General features: G+C 39.7%; 1 protein-coding gene across 2 annotated transcripts in view; it reads right to left on the bottom strand.

The window, feature by feature from the left end:
• Window positions 1–443: 443 nt before the first annotated feature.
• QSER1 (glutamine and serine rich 1) overlaps window positions 444–23,131 on the bottom strand; it is a 61,162-nt gene continuing 38,474 nt past the window's right edge. The window contains exons 4-12 of one of the 2 annotated variants that reach the window (XM_084775589.1): window positions 22,152–22,468; window positions 20,256–20,372; window positions 19,747–19,880; window positions 18,670–18,884; window positions 14,577–14,714; window positions 12,701–12,798; window positions 8,928–9,080; window positions 6,023–6,118; window positions 444–4,409 (exon numbers count right to left, since the gene is read on the bottom strand). In XM_084775589.1, the coding sequence (XP_084631715.1) occupies window positions 4,269–4,409; window positions 6,023–6,118; window positions 8,928–9,080; window positions 12,701–12,798; window positions 14,577–14,714; window positions 18,670–18,884; window positions 19,747–19,880; window positions 20,256–20,372; window positions 22,152–22,468 (1,409 nt within the window). In that variant the 3' untranslated portion in view covers window positions 444–4,268. Of the gene's footprint in view, window positions 4,410–6,022; window positions 6,119–8,927; window positions 9,081–12,700; window positions 12,799–14,576; window positions 14,715–16,309; window positions 16,607–18,669; window positions 18,885–19,746; window positions 19,881–20,255; window positions 20,373–22,151; window positions 22,469–23,131 lie in introns of those variants that run through there. The other variant, XM_084775590.1, reaches the window with a different exon arrangement.

The following is a 23,131-nucleotide window of genomic DNA, read 5'->3' as shown; positions in this document are numbered from 1 at the left end:
TCAGAGCCTCTGGAAATGGAGTTATAGATGGGTGTAAGCTGCCATGTGGGTGTTGGTAATCAAACCCCTGCAAGAACAAGTGCTCTTAACGGCTAAGCCACCTATCTGTCTAGCACTTGTAAGACCCTCTCTGTGTAAAGGGATGAAGAGCCAGTGTTGTAAATAATAGCCTACCCTAGTTACAAGAAACTACACATTGACAATAATGTCACTTGAAATAACAGCGTTTGGGGTTTGAGATAGGGTCTCACTATGGAGCCTTAGCTGGCCTTCAACTCAAGATGTGTCTGCCTCTGCCTTTCAAGTGCTGGCTCTATATAGCCTAGTCTGGTAATACTTTATGCATTCCCTAAGAAAAACATGATGTATAACTTTTAGTTCTACAATACCTGCTGCTTTTAATTCTTAAAACAAAAGCGTAAAATAAACCAAACACATTCTGGTTTTGTTTAAAAAACTGTTTTCACTTTAATGATCTGCGTTAGTAACAAATGTACAAAATTGTCTTTCACATTTCCATACATTAGGTATAATGGACCAACTGAAAATTCTGGACTACAAATGCAGGTTTCTTTGTATCCTTAGCCTTAGTTGTTTTTTATAGAGGTGATTTTCAAAAACATGCATTTGTGAACACAGATGTCAAAAGCTGGGCCCCTGAGTTAATGCACAGACAGGAGTTACATATTATCATCCATGTGTGCAGGTGTGTCAAAGATGCCTGACACAGGAGCAGCTGTCCTACGCTACTTCACTGTATTTGAAAAGCATTTTTGTGAAACAAAACATTAAAAAAAAAATGCATCTGCAAATACATTAAGACTTGTTATCTGCACATCTGAAACAAAGCTATATTAGTAACCAAGTGCTGATGTCATTAGGGAATCCGTGAGACTCCCTGCGTAGAGACCGCACGCTAAGGAAAATGCAAAGGGGACCCTTTCTTTAGCCACTCGTCTGAGCCACTCATTGTGTGTAATGGATGCCAACACACAAAACAAAAACAACTTTATGGGTGTATCTTTAGAGCCATAGGTTGGAATTTATCTGCTTCAAGAAAAGTAAATAGTAAATTAATAGAAATTTTTGTTTAAAAATGCAAAGCTTTGAAAATAGCCCTAATGTGTAAACCCATCTATAGATTTTCAAGTTTTAGAAATTTAAATTTAGAGCTTTCAAAATTGTAGAAAAATTTATTAAACATTTAAAAACATGATTAATTCATACCTTTCCAATATTTTCAACTTGGCAAAAATCATAGCAAAATGAAGTTTCCAGTTCACCATAAACTTAGACTTATTAGGGAGCAGGTAACGGCTAGGACGTGTCAATGGCAAGGAGGCAGGCCCCTTTGGCAACCACTTGTCTAGTAACAATTATCAACACAGAATACCTTTTACATGGAATTGCTCCAGATGTCTGTGTGTGCTTGAGGGCAGGGGCCGGGGAAGGAGCCCAGGGCCTCAGACATGCCAAGTGCTCTGCACCGAGTTACATCCCCAGCCCTCCAGATTCTACAGCTAGACTCCAATCTTTCTTAACATTTTCCTGGCTTACGGCAACCTGTGCTTCACCTCTTTTTCTATAACCTAAAGGTTTTCCTATATCATACATTTCAAATTCCCTGGCAAACACTAACCAACTAAGTATTTATTTAGCTTCCTACAGAGAAAGGACTGGTGTACGGTTGTAATATAGTCCTACTTTTCTCTAAGGCCTGAGGTTGATGTTTTCCTATGCTATATAGAATAAATGAGGGGTGACAATGCATCTAAATAACAGGGTCTCTGAGGGAGGATCATAGGACTTGGCCTTCTACATTGTGAAATGTGTTTTACTAATGGGAATACAACTGTAAACAGGTTGAGGGCAACTGCAGTTCAAAAGGAAATGGAAATTAGACTAGTGGCTCACGCCTATGATTGCAGCATTCTGGAGGCTAAAGCCGTGAATTTGGAGCTAACATGGACTAGACAGTGAGTTCTAGACCAGCATGGGCTAGGGTGTGAGACCTTGCTTTAAACAAGAAAAACAAAAAAGTAAAGGGTATTTCTGTAGTAAGATTTACCTTAAAAGATTTATTCATAAAAATGAAGTGCAAACATGTACCTTATACTTTAATTCAAGATAAAGGTAAAGGTGTATAGTCATATCAGCTCCATGGTGGAAAGATGCTGTGTCCAGGGTCAATACTGTCAGAATGGGATATGGCTGCTTCCTGCTTTCCTCCGCTTGTAAATGAATCCCATGATCCTCCTGCCAATGGCATCGCCCATATGAGTTATATAAAACAGGCCTAATAGGTGTTTTTGTTCTCAAAATAAGCTTTGTAAAACTTTCAGAATGGAACATTTGACCCTGGAAAGAAATTCCCCACTTAGTACTGCAGAGTCCACCAGCAGGTGCCAATGTTAAGGGTATTGCTTAATAAGGTAATTACCAGAAATAAACATGTAAGCCTAACTGATACTCATCTTCACCCAGTGTTAACAGGGTTTGATTCTCAAATCAAGTGGCATGTCAACTTCAATTCCTGTAGTTTACTGAAGTTTCAAGTGTAAGAATTGCCTGTTCTCAAAACCAAGATAACAGGTTTGTCCACATAAGTACGTGTTATTTAAGCATTGAACAGTAACACTGCTTTCTATATAGCGAGTAAGGCACTAAATGGTGGTAAAATAAACAAAGGTATGATGATTTACAACTTCTTTAGAATCCTAAAAAAGGCGATCGCTTAGAATGACACTATTAAGTCTTCTTCATAAACAAGGCATCCTGTTGGCAACAAAAATAAACACAAGGTCACGAACCTAATACATTCACTGTATCAGCTAAACCACTTGAAATGCTATCAAACTTAAGAAAGCTACACTAGTGTGTGTAAGGGTTAAAGGCACCAAAAGAGAAGTCCACTTCCAGTTCTGAGAGCTACGAGAGCTGTGTGTAACACTGCATACCACCTGTGTGTGTGTGTGTGTGTGTGTGTGTGTGTGTGTGTGCGCGCGCGCGCGCGTGCACACATAGGCACACGTGCACATCTCCACGTGCATGTACATAACTTCTGCAGAAGTTGGCTCTCTTCTTCCACAGTATGGGTCTTGGAAATCAACTCAGGTTGTCGGGCTTGGGTGCACATGCCTTTACCCACTGGGCCATCAAAATGTAGTAGTAGTTAATTTTTTTTTCTTGGGAGAGGGGGAAACAAGGTCTCAGTATGTAGTCCTGGCTGGCCTTGAGCTCACAGAGATCTATCTGCCTGCCTCTGCCTCCCAAGTGCTGGGATCAAAGGCATGTGCTACTACGCCCGGCAATAGTTAGTTTTTACTTTGACAAATCAGTATAAATCAAGTGCTAGTTTGGTAAGAAATTTATTTTATGAAGTATGAAATTAAATGCAGTGTTTCACACAGTCCTATTTATAAAGCTAAACTAATTCTAGCACCGAATGAATATTCTGAGTAACACTAGGGCAAAACTGTATGAACAAAAATGGTCAATTCAAGACAGAATCTCCAATGCTAATGACATGTACCTACGGAGGGTTTACTGAAAACAATGAAGTACAGAGAGAACAATTAAAACCTCATTTTCTTTGTGAAAAATACAACTATTAGTAAAATAAAATGTACAATTGAAAACTCTCCAAAGGAAAAACACTATTAAAAAAAATACTTTTCTTTGAAACGGGGAAAATAGTACATACGTCACTTTCTCATCACAATTCAACTTGACACAAAAAGCAGTCACAGGATTGCACAGTTCCACACCCAGTTTCCTGGCCATGTTAAAGGAGTCCATGGAGCAGAGCACGGCTTCTGAGTTTCACGTTTTACACTGAGGACATTGTCCTACGGGATGCCACAGCACACTAGATCCTTTACACAGCGCACAACGCTCTCTGCATTGTGGCCAGACACCAACGCTTTATGCCACTGTTCATTCTGATACCAGTCACAGGGCAAAGTCCAGTCACTTCAATCTTATTTCTCTAGCAATAAAATTATACTTAGTGCATGCTTTATCATTTGCCAAAAGATGTTTCTGAAAATAAAAACTCAATCACCCCACAGCTTTGAAAGTAGAAAAACCATTCATTAGGATAAAAGGACTGGCTTCCATGGCAGCACCACTGTCCTCACCAGAGGTCTGGTCCAAGTTCCCCATGCAGGGGGGATGCTGAAAGAGGCCACTGCGGGAGGCCTGATTATCTGTGACACTATCCCTCCACATTTCATTAGTGCTGTAAAAGGTGGGATTTTGTGGAAATGTTAGGAACACTTCTGTTGTACATGATTTAGAAGTTCTCCAAATTTTTCAAATAGGTCCTCCACCCACTTTACATTTTTCATACAAAGCTGAACAATTTCTTCCTGTCCTAAATCTTCATTTTTTTTCTGCACAGATGATATCTAAAATAAATAAATAGTTGCATTAGTTTATGCATATCACTTGAAACGTAAATCCTTTCTAAGGCCTTACAAACATACCACAGGTACTATCTTCGTTTTGTTTTGCTTTGTTTTGTTTAAATGAGACAGAAGGACAGGAGAAATGGCTCAGAGGTTAAGAGCACTGACTGTTCTTCCAGAGGTCCTGAGTTCAATTCCCAACAACCACATGGCGGCTCACAACCATCTATAATGAGATCTGGTGCTCTCTTCTGTCGTGCAAGTGTACATGCAGGCAAAATATTGTATCCATAATAAATAAATCTTAAATAAATAAATGAGACAGGGCCTCATTATGTAGTCTGTGCTGGTCCAGAACCCACTATACAGACCAGTGTTTGAACTCACAGCGATCCTCTTGCCTCTGCCTCCTGAGAGCTAGGATTAAAGGCGTGAACCTACTTTTGGACTGATCATTTTCATGCACCCTAATTCCCAGCCACAGCAAATGATTTTTTTCTGATAAATTTAGATGAGATCAATTCCTGTTATTTTGGCTACAAAGGGCAGAATAAAAGTCTTAGAGAAGTACTTCATGCTCTTTTTTCTTTTGGTTTTTTAAGACAGGTGTCTCTGTGAGCCCTGGCTATCTTGGAACTAGCTCTGTAAACCTGGTTGTCCTCAAACTCACAGAGATCCTCCTACTTCTGCCTGGGATTAAAGGTGTGAGCCACCACTGCCCAGCTACTTCATGCTTTCTTAATTCCTTCCAAATTTATTAAAGGACAATGACAAATACTACTTTATATAAATGAGTGTTTTGCCTGCATACAACTATATGCATTTATGTGCTTATAATGTCTACAGAAGCCGTAGGAGGATGTCAGAGTTCTTGGAATTGGAGTTATACATGGTTGACATATGGGTGCTAGAGAACTCAGGTCTCTAAACCTCTGGGCTATGTCTCTAGCACTCCCAAATGACAAATGCTGACGTCATCTCTATCTCAGGGCACTATAAAAATAGGTAATATCGTTTGCATCTCCTTTAGATTTAAGAGCTTCTTTCTATTCAAGGTTGTTACCTAATATATCAGGTACAGCTCTGTGTTAATGTAATCTGATAATTATTAAACTCAGTCCTATGAAGCTGGAGAGGGCTCAGCAGTTAAGAGCAGTTGTTGCTCTCAAAAACTTGAGTTTGGTTCCCAGAGGATCACAACTGTTTGTCCTCTAGTTCTGTAGGATCTAATGCCCTCTTCTGACCTCTGAAAACACATTGCATGCACACAGGCATATATACAGGCAAAACACTTAAACACGTAGAATAAAATTAAATCTTAAAAAAACAACAACAAAAAAACCTTATAGTACTGATTAGAATAGGTTTTACTGAGGCAGGCAGTGGTGGTACAAACCTTTAATCCCAGCGCTGGAGACAGAGGCAGGCAGATCTCTGTGAGTTTTAGGCTAACATGGTCTAGAGAGTGAGTTTCAGGGCAGCCACACAGGGTTCTCTACACAGAGAAACCCTGTCTCAAACAAACAAACAAACAAACAAAAATTCAACAACAAACCCAAACAATGAAAATTCAGAAAAACATGTTACTTCATTTTAAACAAATAAAAAATTACCTCATTCTTACATATCAGATAAACATGGTATTTATAATGATGGAGTGAATGATATAACGAATATAACTGTATTTTCTCTGGATCAACAGCAAACTCCTAAAAAAGAAAGAAGTTTACAGGTACTTTTCATGCAACATCAGAGCTAAGAATACTAGATCCAAAGTTGAATGACAACCTGGAAAATGTCTTATATGGCTAGGACTGAGGCTGTATTAATATACACAGGAACTTAAATTAATTTTAACTCATCTATTATATACGCTATTTGAAAAACAAGCTAGCATTATAAGACAATTTAAATAGAAACATTTCAGATAACAGAAGAAAGAAGCTACCTCCTCCTGCTGTTGCATCAGGCCTGGGACTCAGATCCACCTGCCTCTGTGAGGATCTCTGTCTCCTTAAAACAGCCATGAAGCCTGGTGTGGTGGCGCATGCCTTTAATCCTAGCACTTGGGAGGAAGAGGCAGGTGGGTCTCTATGAGTTCGAGGCCAGCCTGGTCTACAAAGAGAAACCCTGTCTCAAAAAACTTTAAAAAGTCACGAGAGGTTGAGGCTGGACTTGAACTCCTAATCCTCCTGCCATTTGCCTCCCAAGTACTTAGATTATTAAGAATGTAATTGCAACCAGGAACTATCATTCCAGGTGCAGAGTAAAAGACTTTTCTTATGGCTTTAGAGATAAATGTGGCCGATGGCATGTTACACAGCCTTTCCTCTTTTCCTCTAGGCTAGGTTTAAATATATACATTTAAGTAACATTAATTTTCTGACAAGAAAGGAATCACTCAGTACAAACTGACCCACAACATCCACTTCACACTAGTTCTAACATATTTTTTACCTACCTACAATCTGGTTAATTTTGTGATTATTGAACATATATCATTCTATCCTTATCCCCTAAATAGAAATTATATTAAAGCATGTATTTTTTTTTACTAGCTTTTACTATGGTACCCCTAGTGCTTTGGATTTATTATTTTTGATTATGTATAAAACTGTGACTGAGCCATCTCTCTAGTCCCCCAGTACTTAGAACTGTATTTGACACACTATAAATACACAAAGTATTTTGTTGTAGTTGTCTGAGAGACAATCAATGGGTCTATTCTTCTTTGAATAAATTAAATAATTTTGAAACAAGGATGGTATATAGCATATGAATCCCAGCACTCCAGAAGCGTATCTGTGAATTTTTTTTTTAAAGATTTATTTATTTATTATATATACAGTGGTACACATATACACCTGCAGGCCAGAAGGGGGCAACAGGCTACATTATAGATGGTTGTGAGCCACCTTGTGGTTGCTGGGAATTGAGCTCAGGACCTCTGGAAGAGCAGTCCATGCTCTTAACCTCTGCGCCATCTCTCCAGCCCCCCTACCTGTGAATTTTAAAGCCAGCCTGGTTTACACAGCAAGTTCCAGGCTAGCATCTTAAGACCTTGTCTCAAACAAAAGAAAAATAATAAATACCACAGTTTTGTTTTGTTTTCTGAGATAGGGTCTCTCTACATAGCCCTGGCCTGTCTTAGATAGAACTCACAGAGATCCCACGGTCTCTCTCTGGAATTAAAGGTGTGACACCAGGTCTGGCCCTCTGGATCTTTTTTATTTTGGCCACCCTGTTTACTTTATTGAGTCCACAGTAGACAGATGCGTGAGGGTAACATTTGCAAATGTGTATGGTCAAGGTCTGAAGCTAAGGATAGGGCCAGATGTGGACAGTGGAGCGCGGGACAGGATCAGAATCCAGAATGTGGTTTCTTTGTGAAAAAGCTTGAAAGCCTGCCACAGAGGTGGTGAGGACAATCACGTTGCAGACAACGATGCCGAAGATTAGGGAGCTGATGTTCAGGCACTTGGCAGTGGAGGCATAAGCCTGGGCTCCATTCGCGTTGTCCACATCCTCCTATCTCTGGACTTCACAGATAGGACAGACAATGAAACCCAGGCAGCAGAAGTTCAAGAAGAGTGCACTGAACAGGCCCAGACTACACAGTCAGGCACAGAGACCTCTCTGGATATGTTGATCACGGTGGGTCTCACAACAGCTGAGTTGTGGGGTTCCCCCAGCTCAGTCACCCCATGCTCTCTGATTGTCTCAGAGCTTGGACAAAGTTCAGCATTGGGGGTCAAGAAGGCTCATGGTAAAAACTCTGGAACCTGGATTGTTGTCCATATAAACTATTTTGCAGTAACTACATACCTTTTGCATTTGTAAATGTATTTCTAAAGAAAATAGGGGTTTTTGTTGTTGTTGGGTTTTTGTTTTGTTTTGTTTTGAGACAGGATCTCATATAGCCAAGGCTACTCTTGAAATTATTACATTGCTGAGGCCATCGTCAAACTCCTGGTCTTTCTGTTTCCAGCTACCAAGTGCTGGGATTCAGGCATGCACCACCATGCCTGGCTTACAGAATATTCATTTTATTGCTGTTCATTTTTCTATTTTGAGACAGGGTTTCTTTGTATAGCCCTGGCTGCCCTGGAACTTGCTCTGTAGACCAGGCTGGTCTCTAACTCAGAGATCCACCCACCTTTGCATCCTGAGTGCTGGGATTAAAGATGTGCCCCACCACCAACCAGCCCTGAATAAATTTTTTATACTTCAAAACATGTTACACAAATATTTTTAATAAATTAAAAATATTTTAAAACTATACAAACACCTAACCTTCAACATGGGATACTTTTGCTGGCAGTCACAATTTGCCAGGTACAGTTCCGGGCATACCCAGAACAGAAAACAACAGTGTGCCTGTTCCTCACACCACAACTGCTTATTCCTGCCTCACTGACTTGACCCTTCATAGTAACATATTTATTTGTTTCAGTGGGTTCATAGGGCTGTGTTAAGTGGAAAAGGTATACATTCATTAAGCAGTATATTCTTTCTTACCTGTGCAGACTTAGTGGTTGTTTTAGAAGTCCTTAGAGTTTTCTTATTATAAGTTTTGCCATTCATTTTGATTTTAGAAATAGCAGATCCTCCACTTTTTGCTTTAGAGTCTCGAGTAATAATTGTTAGTTCAGGAAAACTTTCCAAAGCATTCTTTAAAATAATGAAGGATAACAGACATCAGAAGAAATTGAACCTGAATTTCTAGCCAATCACAATTTATGTACACACAAGCACACGCATATACACATGTGGATGGTTACAGCCGGGAGGCAGTTACAAATTCACTGTGCCTTCTCCCACAGGGTGTGGATTCTGTCTCCCCACTCCTTGAATCTGGACTAATTACATGGCCTGATTCATTAAACAACAATAGCATAGCATGCTGAAGAGCTCATGAGTTATTGCTAATAATGCCTCTCTGACTGGAAACTAGGGAAACCAGGGGCATTCACATTTCTTCAAAGCACACACCACTTAAGCCATGACTAGCACCCTGAACCACAGGCAAATTAAGCTACAGTGAAATCATCGGATTCTAAATGAGGATGAGGAGAGAAGACAGTGAGACTAAGGCTGTATTTTTCCTGCATCGCTTTTCTTGCTTCCATGGGCTGCACAGAAAGCACTTGTGAGGTAAGATCCTGAACCAGAATTTGATGGTGTTATGTCCACTGCCAGGGAGCCACCACTAATATACAGTGGCCACATGGCAGAACCAGTCTTGGTCTATTCTTTAAAACCCACTGACATTTATGCCCTTACCTGCTGGGTAAATCAGTGTGACCTGAAAAACTGTACATAACAACAGAATAATCCCTGCAGACAATTGTGGCCACTTTGGTCAATTTTCTAAGAGTCCAGTTAGTTAGCAGCAGTAACGGGTTACACGTGCTGTTGTTATACTTAAATCACAATGCAAATTAACTTCCACTGTTCTCTTCCAGACTGACACTATCTATAAACTAATATTGTGAACCTGAAAACAGTACTTTTTTTATTTGTTTGTTTGTTTTTTGTTTTTCGAGACAGGGTTTCTCTGTGTAGCCTTGGCTGTCCTGGACTCACTTTGTAGACCAGGCTGGTCTCGAACTCACAGCGAACCACCTACCTCTGCCTCCCAAGTGCTGGATTAAAGGCGTGCAAAAACAGTATATTTTAAAAACAAAAATATTTCTTAGGTCTAAGTGTAACTGGGAAATGTTATTTGAAAAACATAAAACTTTTGATATCTACTAAAGTGCTATCATCAGTTTTCTACCTCATTCCTTTCTCACGTTACTTGTGCTCTTTGTTAAAAAACAAAAACAAAAAACCCTGATTAAGGCAGGCATGGTGGCACATGTCTTTAATCCCAGCACTTGGAGGTAGAAACAGAAAGATCCCTGAGTTCAAGGCTAGTCTGGTCTACAGAGTGAGTTCCAGGCTAGCCAGGGATACACAGAGAAACCATGTCTTGAAAAACGAAAAAACTAACAAAATAACAGAAATAAAAACAAGTCAAAAGCAAACAAACCAAAAAACAGACTATAAATTTGAAACCTATTGACAATAGGCCATTGGAGACAAAAGGAGAAAACTTACATTTTCCAACGAGGATAAGATGCTTAAGATCCTAAAGGGTGAAGACAGAGCACTACTAACTCTAGAAGATGCTTAAGATCCTGAAGGGTGAAGACAGAGCACCACTAACTCTAGAAGATGCTTAGGATCCTGAAGGGTGAAGACAGAGCACCACTAACTCTAGAAGATGCTTAGGATCCTGAAGGGTGAAGACAGAGCACCACTAACTCTAGAAGATGCTTAGGATCCTGAAGGGTGAAGACAGAGCACCACTAACTCTAGAAGATGCTTAAGATCCTGAAGGGTGAAGACAGAGCACCACTAACTCTAGAAGATGCTTAAGATCCTGAAGGGTGAAGACAGAGCACCACTAACTCTAGAAGCTTTAGGACATACTTTTAAAGTTACAACCTTGGCACTAGAAAGGTGTCAGTGGTTAAACACTACTTGCACAGAGGACCAGGATTGGTTCCTAGCTTACACATGGATGCTTGCAACTGTTTGTAATTACAAGGGAGATCAAACACTGTACTCTGACCTCTGAGGGCACTGCATGTCTGTGGTGCACTTATATGCATGTAAAGTAAAACACTCAGAAACATAACAGATAAATAAATCTATATTGAAAAGGCACCAAGTTTATCACAGCAAGTGGTGCTAATATTTTACTTTTCTTTTCTTTCCTTTATTTGGGAGTTGTATAGAGCACTGAACCTGGAACCTAATGTGTTTTAGGCAAATATTCCACTAAACTATATACCCTACTCTATTCTACACATTCCTTTAGTTTGTTTGTTTACTTCTTAAAGATAACGATTATGGAGGCCACTCAGGCCTGGAAGCCATGGTCATGCTCCTGCCTCAGCCTCTGGAATGCTGGACTTACAGCTGTGATCCAACATGTTCTCATGATGCTAATTATTTCTCTTTTTTTTTTATAATTTTATTTAATTTTTAATGTGCATTGGTGTGTTAAATTTTTTTTAATAATTTTATGATGCTAATTATTTCTAAAGAAAATGTTTCTTAATTTTCTATCTGAAGCATTTCAAGATTAACTTTTCTTACAAATGAATGTAATTACCACCAATGGAGACAATAACAAGCCTTTGCCTAAGTAGATATATGCAGATAGTTTATGGTGTTGTTACACATGAAAAAGAAAACCTGCCAAGTTTTCTGGACTGAGTAGCTTTTATGATAAAATTTAAGAGTTCAGATTATCTTTCATTTCTGTATTTCAGGTAACAAAAATAGCAACTTATGTTGCTAATATACTTTAATAGTAAAAACTAGAATTCCTCATCTTCCTGCTTCCACCTTACAAGTGTTGGGATTATAGGTATGTTTCCACAACCCAGTTAATCTTTAATTACAGATATGGTGTTAAGTTTTAAATTTCTTAAACTTATTTTTAAGATTTTACTTTTACTATTTTATGTATTTGAGTATTTTGCCTGAATGTATATCTGTGTATCATGTGTATGGCAGAAGAGAGTATTGGATCTCCTGAGACTGGAGTTAGAGATGGCTGTGAGCCACCATGTGGGTGCTGGAAATCCAGCCCGGGACCTCTGGAAGAGCAATGGGTGCTCTTATATGCTGAATCATCTCTCTAGCCCAAAATATTGTTTTTAGAAATTTTATGAGAATTGCACATACATTTTGCAGAAAGTACTTGTAAGCAAAACACCAATCCATACACAGAAAATAAAAATATGTCTTTGGAAAAAAAAGATATAAAAGGAATACAAGACTTGAATTAAGAGAATTACTTTTGGGAAACATGAAAATATTTTATATTACATTACAAATAAATGACTGAAAAATGAATTTAAACATAACATACACACAAAAAGCTAAAAATGAGCTAAACAGACCCATTATGAATAAATAGCATATCTTGTTACATTAAAAAAAAATTGCAGGGAGCTGGAAACATGGCTCAGCGGTTAAGAGCACTGGCTACTCTACAGAGGTCCTGAGTTCAGTTCCAAGCACCCACATGATAGCTCACGAACATCTATACTGGGATTTGATGCTCTCTTCTGTCATTCAAACACACATGCAAAGAGGGCACACATATGCATAAATTACATAAACCTTTTTAAAAATGCAGAAATGAGAATGACTTTATAGTCAATTTATCTTTCTATTTGTTTGGGACTGACTGCCCTGAGGTTTGGTAATGCATCATCAAGTGGAGGTACCTTGAATGACTGGTCCAAATGAAGATTCACAAGAAGTCTTTTCCGGTTATCATTCAGCATTCCATCTATTTTTTTCATATGTGGTAAAAGTAGTTCATCTGAAATGTCAATTTAATAAGATAAACTATCAACATAAAAATGTGCTAACACCCTCTTTTCCCCCTTCAAACCGTATGTATCTTAGAAGACACTACACTTGTTGGCTTATGTAAAATACAGCTTTTAAGACACAGGCATTTAGCTGGGTGGTGGTGGCGCATGCCTTTAATCCCAGGACTTGGAAGAGGCAGGAGATTTTCTGTGAGTTCGAGGCCTGCCTGGTCTATAGAGTTCCAGGACAGCTAGAGCTATACAGAGAAACCCAGTCTTGACTAACCCACTAGCCCTCAAACGAAACAGGCACTTAATTAAGCTGGAGGTGGTGGCATAGGCCTTCAATAGCATGCTGGAGGCAGAGGCAGGCAGATCTGTGAGCTTGAAGTCAGCCTGGTCTACAGAGTGAGTTCCAGGGCAGCCAGAGCCATACTGAGAAACCCTGTCTCCAAAAAACAAAACAAAAGGCTTTCAGAGCAAAGGTCAGCCTGCAAAGTAGGTTTATTAAAGCAACGAGAAAGCAACTCTGCACAATAGTGGCCCTGTGGCCAAAGTCCTGCTTTTTACTTCTTTTTGGGGGGGACAAGTCCTCATTCTGTAGCTGGCGGGCACAGAATATGCTATATAGACCAGATTAGCTCCCATCTATCTGCTTCTTCCTCTCAAGTGCTGGGATTAAATTTGTACACCACCACACCTGACGCTTTTGCTCACTTAATATATATATGGGGAGAGAGGAGACAGAGGGGAGAGAGCGGGGGAGAGAGCGGGGGAGAAATAGAGAGGGGAGAAATGGGAGGGAGAGGGGAGGAGAGAAGCAGGAGAGGAGAGAGAAGAGAGGGGGAGGAAGAGGGGGGAGAGAGAAGAGAGGGGGGAGAAATGGGAGGGAGAGGGGAAGAGAGAGAAGGGGAGAGGAGAGAAGATGGGGGAAGAGAGAGAGGAAAGAGAGAGAAAGAGAGAGGGGGGTGTGGGGAGAGAGGGAGACCACTAAGGTGATGATTAATTTCTCTAAACCTCATTTATGATCTAATAATAGCACTGCTACAAAATACAAACAAAGTAAAATTCTGTAAAACACTGAGTATGAACAAGACTTGTTCTTCTGGCTAATACTAGAGACGGAGGCAGGGCCTTGACATACTAGTTAGTTAAGTGCCTTGCTATTCCTTAACTACAATCCCACTCAAAGACTTCATTTGTTGTTTGAGACCGGGTCTCACTATGTAATTCCAACCAGCCTAGAACTCACAGAGATAACCTGTCTCTGACTCCTGAATGCTGTGACTAAAGGTGTGTACCACCACACCCAGCTGAGATAGTCTTAGTTCATTCTAATTTCGGGCAAAGACAAAGGAGGGGAAGAAAAATAAGTATAACCCATTGTCAAAAATGAGTCAAAAAAAATGTTAGAAAAGGGGAGAGTAAAAATGACAGTAACAAATTACTCATTTTTGATAATGTATTAAATACCTGCAGTTATTAGACTGTTAATTTACTGGTACAGTGCTGGCATATATTACATATACCATATACATATAATTAAGTAACAGGCAAGCATTAGGGGGAAATGTCAAGCATGCTGGCATACACAATACTTAGCACTTGGGAGGCAGAGACATGGGGATCTCTGAGTTCAAGGCCAGCCTTGTCTACACACGAGACACTTTTCCAAAACAAACTTAAAAAAAAAAAAAAGAATAAATAACAACACAAAAGAGACAATAGTGAGAAAATTCAATTAACAAACAAAGAAGTTTTAAGTATGCTTCTCAACAGGCCATACCATTGCTCTTCTCTAGGGCTTGCATGGTGTCAGGATCCAGAGCAATGCTAACAAGCAATTCCATGTAACTTTTGAAAGTTTCCTTCATAGCTCTTGTGTTCAGAAATCGAGTGACAAAGGGAGCTGGAGGATCAAATTCTAGGATGAATAAGAGATAAGATACTAAATTTTTCCTTCTGTGTTGTGCTTAATTTACAACTATGGTCTAATAAATGTTTATTATTAGGGTAATTATTGTCAGGGCAGTATTTTCTAACCCACTATCAATCAAGGAAAACACAGACACCTGATGTATTTGAGAACCAGCCTTTACCAGCAAGGCAGACGCTACCTCCTAAGCCGTCCTCCAGTAACTCCCAGTCTCCATCCCATTCCATCTGCTTCTAATGATTTCTATTCGAGCTACCTCCCACCCAGAATCCCAAAATACTTGCTAATGTTCTGCATCTCTTTCCATGTGGAGCTTCAGAGTCCCTTCTCTGGGCCACGCGGCTCTATTCTGGTCCCATGGCAATTCTCCTCCATCCTCTTCCTCTGTCCTGTCTCTCCTCTCTCAAGATTCTCTCTGTCCAAAGAACCTTTACTCTGTATCCTTCTTTTGCCTTGCCCAGGTATAGTTATTCAGCCAATCAGGAGGCAAGGTTCCAGGCAGTAACAAGATCTTAGGGGCCAGCAAATAGCATCAGAGTACATCAGACCAATCTCCAACACTTCTTGACAATTTTAATATTATTTTTCTTTATATTTATATTAGTAGCCTGAAGACAAGACTGAAGACATGATTTCTCCTAAAGTTGAGCCTTCCTGATTCTTTGTGTAGAGATAACCGAGGCAGGGTTGGGAGATGGCTCAGTCAGTAAAGTGTTGTCCGTGAGGCATGAAGATCTAAATTCAGATCCCCAGTTACTCACATTAAAAAGACAAGGGTAATGGCACACACTTTTAATCCTAGTGCTGGGAAGATGAAGACAGGAAGATCCTTGGAAGTTTGCTAGCCAGCCAGTCTTGCCCAATCATTAGGTTCCAGGTTCAATGGAAGTCATAAAAAATAAGGAGACACCAACCTCTGGTCTGCACATGCACATCAACATGCACATGAATATTCAAACACAGAGACAAACACATCACAGATGAACTGAATTGTGGTGGTGCACACCTGCAATCCCAGCACTTAGTAGGTAAGGCAGGAAGATCAGGAGTTCAAGGTCATCAACAGTGACTTACCAAGTTTAAGGCTAGCCTGGTATATATAACACATTCACTGCAGGGCTTGTTTTGTTCTGTGCACTCAGCAGTCTTCAAAAACATCAACCTCCCAAGTGCTGAGATTATAGGTTTGTGTCATCAGGCAGCACTGTGGAGCTTGTAATACAGAACAAAGCCCAGACTGGTAGCTTTCAGAAAAGGAGCATTGGTAGTGGTGGAGTTAAGAATGGTGTTAAAGCTTATCCATATAAAAAGCTTCCCAGGTGACTGAGGCCTGGCACCACTGTAGCATCTGACACAGGCCAGGTGAGAGCCATTTTCTCTTCTGACCTGTCTCACCACAGACACCTGGCTGTAGTCTCAATGACTTGTCTAGTACAGAATCCAAGAGTGGACATGGTGATGGGAGGCAGAGGCAGGAAGAGTTCTATAAATCCAAGGCCAACCTGGTTTGCATGAGCTCCGGCCAGCTAAGACGCTTGTTTCAAGAAACCAAACAAACAAAACACTACCAGCCACCCACAAACAAAGATATTTCTTCTTTATTTCTACACTTAAAATTATTACAGAATCCTAGTGACATGTATAGCCTATTCATATATAAATTCCATGGCAAAACTTCAGGGTTAAATGGGATTGGTGGTGCATGACTATAGTCCAGCACTCAGGAGGCCTCTAGAGACACGAGGATTAAGAGTCCAATAAAGGCCAGAACTGGAGATGGCTCCGCGGTTAAGGGCACTGGATGCTCTTCCAGAGGATCTGGCTGAAACTGGAATTCTAAGAGAGCCAATGTCCTCTTCTCACCTCTGTGGGCAGGAGGCCTGAATGGTGTGCATATAAATAAATGCAAGCAAAACAGTCATATATATAAAATTAAAATAAATCGTAAAACAAGACAAAAACTAGTACAGGAAAGATAGATCAGCATATACTGTTCCTGGAGAGCATGCAATTTTGGTTCATAACACCCATGGTGAGCAGGTCACAACTGCCTGTGACTCCAGTTCCAAGGGATTCAATGCACCCTTTTGACCTCTGCAAGCACAGTATATTCAAATGCACAAACCCATATTCGGACACCAGCCAATTATGGAACACACACACACACACACACACACACACACACACAGCAGTGAAGTTCATTATAATACTGATATATATGCTTTTACCTTTAATATTTAATTTGCACTTGTTGTAACATATATGTGCTGATTGGGGGACAACTAAAAATAACACCACCACAAACATACTTAATCCCAGCATTCAGGAGGCAAAGGCAGAAGGATCTCTGTGAGTTCCAAGACAGCCTGGTTTACATAGTAAGCTCCATGACAACCAGAGCTACTTAGAGAGACTCTGTTGCAAAACAAAACATTTAAAGTAGATTTCAACACAGAGGATTTTTTTTTCCCCACAGAGGATTTTATATATATTATGGCTCTAATTCTAATCAAGTATCTTCCATGAATAGCTCTCAGACAAACCATTCTAGATATCAACTCTACCTATGTCCCCAACAACCAATGAACTCCTCATCTAAGAGCTAGAAGAGCACGCCCTCAGTTTCAGTTGTCTCCTCTTCCATTCTGTTTTCACTACGTAGGTTCTGGTACCATTTATGCCTGAAACTAGGTCTAATAATTAAATTTCAAATTTCATCATGTTGCTTTCTACTTGAGTTCCTCCAAAAAGTCTTCTTTATTTATAAAGATCCTAAACTTCTCAGCTTTAGTATGACTTGAATGGCCTTTCACTTTCCCTTCATCTTTCTTCACTATTATGATTTAGAGGAATAAAAGTAAAATTTCCTGTAGTGGATACTTTTTGTGTTTTTCTGGTCAAATGGTCTCTGTAACAGCAACTCAAAGCTGCAACTATATAAAATCATGTATTTCCAAATAGTGTCTGTGAGGCTGTATTCCAATAAAATTATTCATGAAAGTTGGGTAACAATCAGACATGCCTGCAAACCAGTCTGCCAACTTCTGTCCTCTGCTGAACTGTCTGAAATTTCTTATTTATACTATATTCCTTGTTTTGGTAGCTAATGGAATGTGTGCTGTGTATTTTTGCATTGTACATGTTTTAAACTCTAATATAGCAAATATTGATAGATATGCTTAATATATCATGCTATCATATTATATTAGTTAATTATAGTTTGGATTGTTTCATCCTAGATTTGTTTGCTTTTTTCTTTTAGCATAAACACAGATAGAGAATTTAGGGACTAAGGATTTCTTTCTTTTTGTAAAGATTTATTTGTTTATTATATATACAGTGTTTGGCCTGCATTTACACATCCCTGCCAGAAGAGGGCAACAGATCTCACTATAGATGGTTGTGAGCTAGCATGTGGTTGATAGGAACTGAAATCGGGGACCTTTGGAAGAGCACCTGGTGCTCATAACCTCTGAGCCATCTCTCTAGCCCAAGGATTTTTAAAAATTTATTTCTTTTTGCTTATGTGCATATATATGTGCCTCCATGAGTTTATGTGCACCATGTGTGTGCAGGAATTGGAGTTATAGCTGTTGTGAGTTGCCTTGATATGGGTGCTGGGAACTCGCAGCTCCTCTTGGCCACTGAGCCATCTCATCAGTATGAGGACCAGATAATTCTTAGTAATCCCCAGACACAGAAGACAATTGGCATTCCTCAAGCTAGAGCACACCAAGGTGAATTCTGCCTTTCTTACTTTACAGAGCTACATGTGTAAGCCAAATGTGTTCTGTAGGGTGTGATTTGTATAAAGCATAAGGAACTGTACAATAGCATTAATTTGCTAGTAACAAATCTGATCTGAACTGTCACCATCATTGTCTCCCTCCGTTCCTACACATTGTCTGAAAGTCTCAAAATAATAATTTCTTGGGGAACTCACCCTCATCCTCACTATTGATAGAACGGACCTCAGGAGATGATTCAGATTGTGATGATGAAAATTCTTCTTTCCATTTCTTCCTTTTCTTTGGTGGTGGCTCAGCCTTTATTTTGAGCTGTTTAACTTTGGGTTTTGTGGAAGGGGTTTTTGTAGTTGTTTTTGATACTGGTGGGTCAGAAGTTTTACTGATACTACTTGGCTTAGACAGAACATTTCTGCAATGTTAAAACAAATTTCAATTAACATCATTAAACCTTTTGAAGACTTGAAATAAGAAAAGTGACTTTTATGATTAATAAGAAAAGATTAAACATACTCAGACCAACACTTCTAAGATAAAATCCAAGTAACTCCCATAGTATTTTCATGAAATAGATCGGCACCAACACTCTATGTTCAGTTATTAAGGGGCTATTAACTCAATCTTTACCCCGCCAAACGCCTTATCAATTGACTTTCCAGAGAATCTGAAGTATGGAAGGGCAAATCTAGCTGTCTGGTGTACTAAGTTTTGATGTAGAAAAGCAAATGCATCTGTCTGAGAACTCCTGAAGATTTGTCCTATGCTGAATTAAAAAATTTATGTGGTTAAAATCTACCATGACAACCGGGCCAGCAGCTTGAAAACAGGTGATGGTCTTAGTTAAACTAACCAGATAACACTGGATTGATTCTTGAGAGGATGTAGGGTCATGCCCAAGCACACTGATCTGTGATAGGAATTCTACTGTGTGCTGACCTAGTAACGCACAGGTCTGTGTGTGCCTCAACCCCCAGTTAATTACCCTGCTGTAAACAACATTCATTTATTACTTTCACTTTATGGATGGAAAAGAGGGCTTCAGAGAGGTTCTGTCACAAAGAACTAGATTCAAAACAATTTTGCACCTTCTGTTGTTTCCATTTACTACAGGGACACCAGATAAAATGACTAGCTTTACAACGCCCACCTATCCTTTGAAAAGCATTCACTTACTACAATAGGTACTGCAGCATTCTCAGTCTCTTCAACTGATGACATCATTTAAACTATAACAATACCCAAATAAGTTCATCAATGACATAAGAAAACAATACCTGATAGTTTGTGAAGGCTTATTTCTTGGCTTTTTGGAACATACTCTGACATACTCCTTTTTGTTTGCATTTTCAATGAACTTCACATAGATCCGTTTGTATTTAGTTTTTGCATCTCCAAAATACCCAAGGTACTAAAGAAAGAAGCAGCTGATTATACAATTACATAATCTACACATACATCTTACTTTGTTGACCTCATTGCCAGCTATGCTTCACATTTTACAAAACAGAACATAACCCTAACCTGGTTTTATCCTGATTTTGGGAAGGGGCAGGTGGAGGGAGGGAGGGAGAGAGAGAGAAAGTGTGTGTGTGTGTGTGTGTGTGTGTGTGTGTGTGTGTGTGTGTGTGTGTGTGTGAGGGGGGGCGGGAAACACGAGAAAGGTCATGTGCAAATGAGTGCAGGTACCTGAAGAGGAGCTGGAGTTACAGGCAGTTGTGAGCAACATCATTTTGTCCCTGAGGGTTGGTTTAGAAAGGCTGATAGAATCAAGCATTTTACTTACACTATTTGTAGCTGCAAATTCTCTTTGCCCATCTCGAATTTCAGGAACAAATTTCTGTAACAAAGCTTTCTGGACTTTCCAAATAGCTGGGGGCTCTTTTCCCATATTTAAAGCTTCCTATAATAGGCAAAATTAAATACATTTATGAAAATACCAACATGCTTATATTAATAGAATGATACTGTGGGGAGGAATCTTGAAGGCCTACCTTAACTCAACATTTCATTCTTCTTACTGGGGTGGGGGGCTGGGGGATGGGGTGGAGGAAGAGTCTCTATGTAGCCCTGGCTGGGCTAGAATTTGTATGTAGACCAGGCTGACTTCAAACCTACAGAGATGACCTGCTTCTGCCTGCTGAGTGCTGGTATTAAGGGTTTATTTTATTTTTTAAATATTTTATTTAATTTTAATTTATGTGCGCTGGTGTGAGGGTGTCAGATCTTGGAGTTACAGATAGTTGTGAGCTGCCACGTGGGTGCTGGGAATTGAACCCAGGTCCTTTGGAAGAGCAAGTAATGCTCTTAACCACTGAGCCATCTCTCCAGCCCCCTGTATTAAGGGTTTATATCACCACATAACTTTTCAATTTTTATCTTCTATGTCTGAGTTTCTACAATAATCAACCATCCACTACACCTACACACACATACTCTCTCTGTCTGTCTGTCTGTTTCTCTCTCTCTCTCTCTCTCTCTCTCTCTCTCTCTCTCTCTCTCTCTCTCTCTCTCTCTCTCTCTCTCCCTCTCTCTAGAGGTATAAAACCCACGGACTTGATTAAACATGCTAAAGGGGAGGGTGCCATATAGCTAAACACAACCCCTAAAAGTTCAGTCTCTGTTTCAAGTTTTCCTAAGAAAAAGGAGTTCACTGACACGAATCCCATTGCCTTTTTACTAACTAAAATGACTGTGCTAATAGTATTATCTTGTCATTTATAGAGTTTTACAATAGCCCAAAGAAATATGCTACAGCTGTAACAGGAGTTAAGTGTGAATAGTAGGCTCATTGACAGTTAAAATGTTACAGACTTCCTTGTTCTATCTAATCCCATTGCTTTCCATCACAATTTAAAAACAGTATCAGCAGAAACAAATGAACAAAATTCCAAAGACTTGTAAATATGGCTATCTGTGCATGGTGGCTCAACCTGTTATCCCAAACTTGGAAGGCTGAGTCAGAGGCAGTAGTTCAGGCTCTCTGGACTGCACAGGGCAAGGCTCAGCTGACTCTGTGACCTGAGCCTACCTCACTAACCCAAACAAGTGTGGCTTAGATCGCTCTGCGTTAATCGTGCCATTCGTGGCACTACAACCTAAATTACGAAATTAAATCTAATTTCATGTTTATGTTAGTTCTGCTATTTTCTTTAAATTATATAAACATTTTCTTATACTCCCTAATAATATTTTCATTCGGATGTCTTGAAAAAAAATTACCAAAAGTGCTGAAATTTGGACTTGAGATGTAGCTGAGTTGGTAAAGTGATTGCCTGGCACATACAAAGCCCTGATCAGTCCTAAGGGCTACATAAAACTATGTAAAGGAGCATGTGCCTATAATCCCAGCATTTCAGTGGTGGAGGCTAAAGTTCAAGGTCATCCTCAGCTTCATGGCATGTCCATGGCCAGCCTGAACTATGTGAGACCCCATCTCGAAAACTAAATATCAGCTGCTTGTGACAACCCCTGCCACAGTGCCAACCTTTGCTACAGAGTAAGGGGCTAAATTAATTAATTAATTAAAGTATAAATACATCCATTCTGACTTTATCAAACACAGTAACAGGATACTCATAAAAAAGTTTGTAGGGCATTACAGGTGTGCTATGAAAGCCATCATGAAAACACAAGAGCTCCAACTACACTAGACCCTTTAAACCTGGGAACAGTCACTCACCTTAAATGTTTCTATGTCTTCTATCTTTACTACAAATTCATCACGTTCTCTGTATTGACCTTCTCCTCCACTGTCAATATTTTCATCATCTGTAAAACCTTCTATTGCAACTGTGTCCTGTCCTTTCGCCAGCTGGTCTGAAGAAAGACTATCAAGTCCGATGGATATGGGGGGTTCTGTGGAGTTTGCATTTTCCAGGGTGTTTCCAGCTGATGAAGTCAGATGAAGGTCTTGTTTAACTGCACCAACATTGGAGGAAGTGGGAGCAGCACCAGCAGTCTCGGAAGATGCAGCAGGATTTGTTACAGATAGAGCTTCTGAAATTAAACCACACAAATATACCAGTACAAATATTTAAACAGTTACATGTTTGAAGTAAAGTCTGAAACATTTACATAAGTTATTTTTGCAATCAATTGCTAGGAAACAACTCCATGGAAAGAAACTAAGCATTGGTTACTTTTCCAGATGACCCTGTTTAGATTTCCAGTCCCTATAGGGCAACTCAGTGCTGTCTCTAATTCCAGTTCCAGAAGCTCTGACACCCTATCTGGTATCCATGGGCACTGGGTATGCACATGGTGCAGACTTAGTACAGCTAACTCCAACCTCCATAACATACACACTCACAAAAGCCAAACAAATACTTTAAAACAGCACCAGAAACCTCTAAAATAAACTTCAAAAATAATAAATAGGTCCAACTCACTTTATTAGGACACAGTATCACTATAATCTAGACTGGCCTTGAACTCGGAGATCTACTTCCTCTGCCTCCAGAGTACTGAAATTAAAAAGCATGAGCCACAGGCTGGAGAGATGGCTCAGCAATTAAAAATCACTATCTGCTCTTCCAGAGGTCCTCAGTTCAATTCCCAGCAACCACATGGTGGCTGACAACCCTCTATAGCCTCTAATGCCCTCTGTTGGCGTGTAGGTAGAGCACTCATATACATAAAATAAATAAATAAAACCTTAAA

This window comes from Acomys minous, assembly GCF_964271855.1.
Source record: "Acomys minous genome assembly, chromosome: 3".
Lineage (NCBI taxonomy): Eukaryota > Metazoa > Chordata > Mammalia > Rodentia > Muridae > Acomys > Acomys minous.
The sequence above is the reverse complement of the archived record's forward strand: the minus strand, read 5'-3'. Positions and strand labels throughout refer to the sequence as shown.